Source organism: Semicossyphus pulcher, unplaced genomic scaffold (assembly GCF_022749685.1).
Source record: "Semicossyphus pulcher isolate SPU_LCO1_2020_fin unplaced genomic scaffold, fSemPul1.0.p SCAF_11, whole genome shotgun sequence".
NCBI lineage: Eukaryota > Metazoa > Chordata > Actinopteri > Labriformes > Labridae > Semicossyphus > Semicossyphus pulcher.
Genome location: NW_027211615.1, coordinates 14,657,594 through 14,665,767, shown reverse-complemented (window position 1 = coordinate 14,665,767; position 8,174 = coordinate 14,657,594). Strand labels below are relative to the sequence as shown.

At 41.5% G+C, this 8,174-nt stretch overlaps 1 protein-coding gene across 4 annotated transcripts in view; it reads left to right on the top strand.

Annotated features, from left to right (window-relative positions):
- The first annotated feature begins 298 nt into the window (after nt 1–298).
- eya4 (EYA transcriptional coactivator and phosphatase 4) overlaps nt 299–8,174 on the top strand; it is a 44,123-nt gene continuing 36,247 nt past the window's right edge. For all 4 annotated transcript variants that reach the window (XM_069655588.1, XM_069655597.1, XM_069655622.1 and 1 more), the window contains exons 1-2: nt 299–606; nt 4,745–4,805. In XM_069655588.1, coding sequence (XP_069511689.1) covers nt 4,773–4,805 — 33 coding nt within the window. In that variant the 5' untranslated portion in view covers nt 299–606; nt 4,745–4,772. The remainder of the gene's footprint in view (nt 607–4,744; nt 4,806–8,174) is intronic.

Below are 8,174 nucleotides of genomic sequence, written 5' to 3'. Positions count from 1 at the left end.
ACACTGTTAACTTGAGATTTCCAGATAGATAGATAGATAGATAGATAGATGCAGTCTGGTCAGTGGGTGCATGGTGTTGTTTTGCTCTGATGGGATAAATAAAACTTCGAGCACGTCATTTGCTCAAACTATTAATAAGAATGTCACTTTGGTATCCCCTTCCTCCCCCTCTGAACCCCATTAGTCCATTGGACTCTTGCCCAACAGTGTCCGCATGGCAGCTGGACGCATGCGCAGAAGCACGGTTAGCAATAATGAAGTTGAGTGTAATGCGTGTGAACAGCCTGGTGCTCAAAGTTGGACGCGGAGTGAAAATAATGGTGTTTCCCGCCGAAGTGAGCAGCCTGGTCACTCAGACTGAGACTCGGGACTCGGCTTTGAGTTTGTAAATGTGTTTAATCGAGTGTGAATGACTCGTCGGGCTTTGTTTTTGGACTCTTGGTGGTAATGGGCAGCAGTGGCTGAAGTGTTGTGATCCAGTCAGTGACAGCGTGCAGACAGCAGGGAGAGCTGTGCGGAGACCACACTGCGTTGCAGCATGAGCCTGAGTGAGAAGTGAAGGAAATCTGGGAGCTTTGCTAGGACGGAAATAACTTTACACAGCAGGTATGTTCACTTTGTTTCTACTTTTACTGAATGTTACAGACCTGTGATTTCACTCCGCCAAGTGTTAGCCCAGTGGCAGCTAATGTGGCTGCAGATAACTGTCACTTATTTACTTTGATTCAATCAATCTTTATTTATACAGAATTAAATCATAACAAAAGTTACCTCATGACACTTTACACAAAGTGCAGTTCTAGACCGTACTCTTTGTAATATTATTTACAGAGACCTAACATTAATACACCATGTGCAAGCATAAGTAACAGAGGCAGGAAATCACTTCCTTTTAAACAGGCAGAAACCTCGAGCAGAAGCAGACTCAGTGGTGAACAGCCATCTGCCATGATTCTGTCTTATTAGTTTAATGAAATAGTGAATAATAAAGGATTCATACCTTATTTAAATCATGGTTTATTAAAAAATATTATCCAACATGGAATATACATAATTTGATGCTCACAATTAAAAAAACAACTGTCTTTAATGTATTTGCATAAGGAGTTCCACACCTGTTTTCTGTTTTTAAGTAGGTAGCTAAAGCTTATATTTATTTTAATGGTGTCCATTTTTCACACGAGTCAGTTAGAGATGGAGTCCAGTTTTCTTCTCGTCTAGTACCATGAAATGTTTTTAATCCTACTATAGATTTTCAGGTAAATAGGCTACTTTACTTTTTATAGATTAATACAAACATTGTTTTATTCACAGTAATTAATATAAATGTATTCAGTCCAAGTCTTGTGAAACTACTTTAACATAGATGTTTTGTCTTGAATTAATCATTTTTATTGGCTACTATTTTATTTATAGAAAGCAGAATCTGATGGTTATGAGGTCACTCTGGTTTGTTTTTATCCAGATTTCACCCCACGTGGAGGAATTTAGTCCCCGCAGTGTCCCCTCTTTGCTGTGCCAGCATCCCTCCGCGTGTCCCCGCTTTTTTCTCCCCATCTCTCCCTCCTCCCACGTGGAGTTTGTGTTTATATTTGATATGTGGGAAAGGGGGAATCTTAAACCACGACCGGGCTCTCAGGGTTTGAATGGCCGCTGGTTATTGGCCTGCTCCTAACAACATGACAAGTTACACTGCGACTCAAAATCTGATAGGCCTTCTGCGCCGTAATCCGTGCAGATTGGATTTCACAATAAGAGCTCACATTTAAACAACGTGCATTAATGCGCAAAAAAGGGATGAACGGTATTACGTGCGTGGAGATTTAGGGGGAAATGATAAAATCCTGGACACATGGAGCCTGAAAATAATTTTTCGCAGCTTGAATTTTTTTATTTGTTTCAATTTTAAGCAACATTTAGGACTGGTCAATACAGCCCATATAATGCAACTATTTTCATTTTTAGGTTCTGAATTATAATGAGGTAAATTTGACGTATCTATCTGGATTGTCTGTTTACTATCGTATAAAGTATGTTAAATATTTATTGGGGAAAAACGATCTATATTCGTAGCTTGCTGTTTATGTTTGTTTGTTTTGTTTTTTTAACAATAAATAGTGTATTTTATGTGGTATTTAATTAAAATTTACAAAAATTGTATTTAGATTTTTTGGTGTTTTTTATATTTTATTTCTCTCGCACAATTATAATATAATACTCTTTAAAACTGCAATAAACGTTTAATGTAAAACTGCAATGGAAATAAGGCCGGTCGGAATTTTGGGATGGAGGACAAAATGTTATACAAATTGAATGAATCATTATATGTAGTGTTAACCATCTACCCTTTAATTTCCCTAAAATTCCGGTGGTCTGTGTATTGAAAAAAAATTAGGCAATTACGCAATAGTTAACCCACGTAATACTTTTTATTTAAAAATGTTTTATCGTCATGGTTATTCCTGTAAAAAAATGTTGTGTCCGTCTTTGATATTGCCTCTGAAATATTACGTTTGTCCCATTTAAACTCAGATGTGAGAGGAGAAGCGCGTCTGCATCTTATGCGTGATTAAATTAGGCGTTTAGGGGGAAAAAAATCCGGAAGTGGTTAAAAATCGCTCGCGCGTGAACTCTTTAGTTATATCAATATAAATGACTTTTGACGACAACGTCACCACTCTGCCGCAGCAGTCTGCGGTTTGCCCACCTCCCTCCTCTGTTCGCTTTTTACATGTAGCGTGAAATACCCGCAGTGTTTGAGCCTGTGTATTTCACTTCCAATCCTCCGCCGGCTCGTGTGTTTCTTACGTCGCTGTCAAAAGTCATGGAGGGAAATATAATTCTCTCTTCAGGGACTCTGAAGGAAATGGCCGCATTATTGATTCCCTGCGCAGTGTCAGGTAACTACGGGGTGGATTAAGGGCCATGCGAGGCAGGCATGAGAGGGATATAACGCAGGAGAGGTGGGCAGTAGGCAATATGTAAAAATATTAAAATGCTTAATTTTTTACCTGCATATTTATTTTAAGCATACCACGCTTAAATACTCACAATGAATGTCAAATTTGTTATAAATTAATCACTTAAATTCCAAATAACTCTTCAATATTCATAAAAAGATTCATAATTTTGACTTAATGTGGATTTTCTGTCCACTACATCCCTGCTAAGCAAGAATAAATCATGAAGCAATGAGTGAAATGCAAACAGACAGAAGGCTGATTCTGTCCTCCACAAAGGTGAGAGGGAGGGAGGGAGGGGAGAGGGAGAGAAAAAAAAAGAGGGAGGAGGGGGAGAGAGAGGGAGGCTGCTGCACAAATCAATTCACCTGAGAGACGCATTATTGTCTTGGGTTTCAGGCGAGGAGGAGCTGAACGCTATGAAAAATTAAAAGGATGCCAGTTAGTTTAAAGGATCGAGCCAGAAAAGTCCACAGCGTGCACACACACACAAAACACACACACTGAAGAACTGAACATTCTTATACAGCCCAAATTTAGTGCTTTTACTTGTTAGTCAGCTGTGTTTTTGGCCTTAATATAGATTAAGTTAACATTTACACTGATGAGCGTTTGCAAAAGAGAGTGGACTGTTCCCCTGTTGTTTGTGTTACTACAAACACAGTGTTACAATGTACAAAGACACTGTTGTTATTTTTGTTGCTATATGTTCACTATATGTGCGCTCCCTATCTTTCTGTCTGTCTGTCTCTATCCATGTCTCTCTCTGTCCCTCCCTGTATCCCACTTCATCCAGTCATCCAGTCCCGGCAGATGGCTGTTCATCAATGAGTCTGGTTCTGCTCGAGGTTCTGCTTATTCGCTTGGACTCACTGAACACCTTAAGACAGTGCAAAAGGAAGCGTTTTGCATCTTGCACTTAAAGGCTGGAAAGTTATACTTTGTTAAAGTAAAATTAGCTAGAAATAATTCAGAGGTACTCCTTTTTACTCGTGCTGGGAACAGCAGATCTCATGACAGGGAAGGTGTTTTGTGTTTGCATGCGAGTGCGAGTCTTTGCAGCCTTCTCTTTTGTTCAACTGTCAAACTTTGCAGCAGAGAGGAGCCATTTTGTGCCGAACTGTTGGGGCGTGCCAGCATTGTTTTCTGTTCTTTTAGCTGACCCTTTGTTGCACCATCACTCTCAACATGACAGTAGCAAAAAAAACTAAGATAAGAACAAGATGCAATTTCTGTTGGCATTTTCCCGATCGCAACATTCAATCTCACTCTCGTCGTAGACAATCGCCTCGGCCGCTCCGTCGCTCCAGCCTCCCTCGCCAACCTGTCTCCTGTCTCGTATTAACAGGGTCACTCACTGTCTTGGTGCGCTCGCCAGCCTCTGTGTCTGTGGTCCAGAGCCAGCCAAGCAGCCGGATCATTTACACTTCTCCCTTTTCATTGTTGATATTTACTTCTGCAATTATCTCTCAGCTTCACCCTCGGCTGAAGATGATATGGCGAAGTTAACGCTGCCGCTTCCCTCCCTGCTTCGGTCTCCTGTTGCTCACACATAAACACAGTGACAGAAGGCCTCACAGACACATGCACACAGACAGGAAAACATAGAGATTATTACAGTATTGTGGGTCAAATCCTGGTGCAGGTGTTGAAATAAATAAGTTAGCAGAAATGGTGATTTCTTTGATTAAACTTTTGCACAACTAAACAGAAATAGGTGATATTTTTGTTATCCATTTTATATCCATTGATGTTCATTTTACTTCTCATTTTTGCCCATAAAGTGTGCGTTGGAGCTCAACCCAAGCAGCCATGGAGGCCTCACAGGACCTCAACGAACAGATGGTGAGTTAAATGCTACTGTATGCATGCAAGTGTGTGTGTGAGAGTATACCTTCTTGACCACACAAGTCTGAGGAATGGGTGCATTGGAGAGATGTGTGTGTGTGTGTGTGTGTGTGTGTGTGTGTGTGTGTGTGTGTGTGTGTGTGTGTGTGTGTGTGTGTGTGTGTGTGTGTGTGTGTGTGTGTGGTAACACGCAGCAGATGTGGTTCAGTGAGTGTACAGTAACCAGATGGCAGCAGTCAGAGTGAATGAGACTTCATTTGAAACAATGCTGGACGAGGACATCAATGCAGGAAGTGTGTGTGTGTGCATGTGTCTGTCTGCCTGTCTGTGTGTGTGTGTGTGTGTGTAAACAAGTCAATCCACTGCCATTTAACTAAACTTTATTTATACAGCACCTTTCAAACAAACATGCAGCCCCAAGTGCTTCATATAGGAACAATCAGCTGGAAAATAAGAAGAAAAATTGATAAAAAATTTGAAACTGTAAAACCAACAAATACAAGTTAAAAAAAAATAAAAAAGTACAAATCAGCAAAAAAGTTAAAGAAGACAACATTTTCAAAAGAACAAAACAAAACAAAAAAATGATTTAAATTAATTGAAAAAGTAGGCCCTTTTCTTATTTCTACCAGACCCCAAATCCAACACTTAATACACAAACACACAAATGTACGCGCACACACACAGACACACACACACATACACACACACTGTGCCTGCGGGTTTGTCAGTGTCTCACACAGCGGGACGATTCTGCGTCACGTCAGTGCAGCGTCCCACTTCTGCTTGTTTAAAGATCAGGCTGTATTGTTGGGAAAATGATTTTGGCGGCGAACGAGGTCCGCTCGCATTTCAAAGTCGTTAGTCAGCCACCAGAACAGGTGTAATTTCATCTCCTCCTCCTCCTCCTGCTGCTCCTCCATCAGCTCCCTCCTCTCTCTCTCTCTCTCTCTCTCTCCCTCACTCTCCCTCTGACCTGACAGCCTGCACTGTAATAATAGCGCAAAGTGGGACAGAGCGCATGAAGTATGTTGTTTTTCTCCCACTTTTTGTGTTGCTCTGTCAGACTCGCCCTGGGTTTGGATTACAGACCCCAGCGGAGTTCTGTCACTCACACGGACTGTACAAAACATGAACAACACAAACTCCGAGAGAGAGAAGAGGACAGACAGAAGGAGAGGAGCATCCATCTTGTGTCGCTGCCGTCCAAATATCAAATATTGATGTCCATATTCCACAATTACTTCACCTGCTTTAAATAGGGCGCTGATATCATTTATAATGTGAACCTGAGCTGCGGCTCAGAGGCATTGATTAATTGTTCAGGTTGGAAATGAGAGCTCAGAGCGAGGACGCAGATTTTAATCATACAGAGCTAACAGGCTCCGAGCAGAGAGATGTGGTATGTGTCAGACAAATGTTAACTTTACACTTTATTGTTAGACATATTTTAAGTTACTTTATAAAGCTGGTAAATGGTGAATTTAATATAGTTCTTTGAATCCTTTTCTGGTTTCACCGATGACAAGAAATTTTGAGTTTAAAATGTACAGTTTAACTGTTACGTTCCCTGAAGATGGTTGGGGGATGAGGGGAGTAACAATAAAATAAAACCCAGGAAAAGAAGGAAGGAACAAATTATAAGCAAATTTTACTTTTAAACAAATTACAACTAACGACAAATAAACGGGACGACCCACTGGCTGCCTCCTCTCTGCTGCTCATTATACTCTCACCTTGATTGGAAACAGGTGAGCTTAATCACCTGCTGCACCATAGAGAGCTAGTATAAGTTGCATAACTTTCTAATTTGTATTTATCCTCATTGATCATATTTTGGATTTGCTACAGGCCAGATGGTAAGCTGTCCAAGAAGATATCAGTAAAGGGAAATGTCGGGGCGCTGCTTTAGCTCAGTGGGTAGAGCAGCCGCCCCATACACCAAGGCTACAGTCCTCAGTCCACAGCCCTCGGCCCCTCGCTGCGTGTCATCCCCTGCTCTCTTCTCCCCATGTTTCCCGTCAGTGAAATGTTGATTTATCAGTTAATTCTTAAAATGTCAAAAAATAGTGACAAATACTTTCACTCTTTCCCAACTTCTAAGTCTACATATTCTGATATATTATGTTCCACCAACTGTTCAAAACACACAAGTATGTACTTAAATATCATATAAGATTAATAAAACCACAAAATAATCACAATCAAGAGAGTGAAACCAATAAATATTTGACATTTTTGCTGAAAAATAGACTTCAAAATACTTTTCACACAAAAAGACCAACCACATAAAGAACAATTTTTAGCGGTTGTTTTATTTTACTTTGAAATAAACTAAAACCCACATATTTAAAGAAAATTTAACCCTTCAATTTAAATTAATTAACTTGAAAAGTTTCCTCGTGTTCAATAATTAACCTGAAAGTGGCTAATGCCTCATTAAAAAAGGCGTCTCGGGTGCCTAACAAAGCGCCGCAGACCTCACACACAAAGTTTTGGGGAGTTGTCTGTTGACACCTGATACCCCCACCCCTCCCCTCTACCCTTTAAAGCCCCTTACTTCCTCCCTCCACCCCACCCCGCCCTTTTCCCACCACATCCATCGCGCGTCATCTGGGTTATGGTCAGGCGTCCTCTCTGGCCGCCTGCCTGCCGAGGTCCAGCCTGCCGTCTGGGGTCCTCTGGGAGCCCTGGAAGGAGCCTGAGGCGGCAGAGCCAGCAGCGGTTAGCCTGTAACGCTACTTTTAGCTTGTTTAAGTGTCGCGCTCCACCTGTTGTCACATACTTGTTTAGCTTTGGAGAAAAGGTGATAAGTGTTTTTTTGTTCCTGAGATGATGATGGAGGGAGGAGGATGAGGCAGTTTGGTACAGATGTTTAGTCTTAATTTAATTTAAGTTTGATTATTAAGAATCATTAAGCAGATATAAAGTAAAGAAAGAACACAAACACACGCACAGAGCCGACAGAGGCCTGACTGAAGTCTGCAGTCTGCTGACTTGTGGAGGGGGAAGGAGGGGGGGTGGTGGTGTTTGTTGACCCCGGGGAGCCTTGCAGGATTTAAATGTATGACCACCAGAAGAAAAAAGTGAGGGAGAGAGATGAAGGAAAGGAGGAAAAACGGATGAAAAAAGAGGAGAAAAAAGGTTCTTTTAGCCGTAGCCTTTTCCTCTGGTGCGCTGGGAGAGGCCCTGAGTATGGCAGCTGTCCCAGTCTGTGTGTGTGTGTGTGTGTGTGTGTGTGAGACAGAAAGAGCGAGAGACCAACTTAGAGGAGGAAGGGGGTCAGGTTGCACCCCTCTTTCACCCCTACAACCCCATACAGACACATTCACACAAACTTACATGCAGCAGCGGTAGCTAAATACG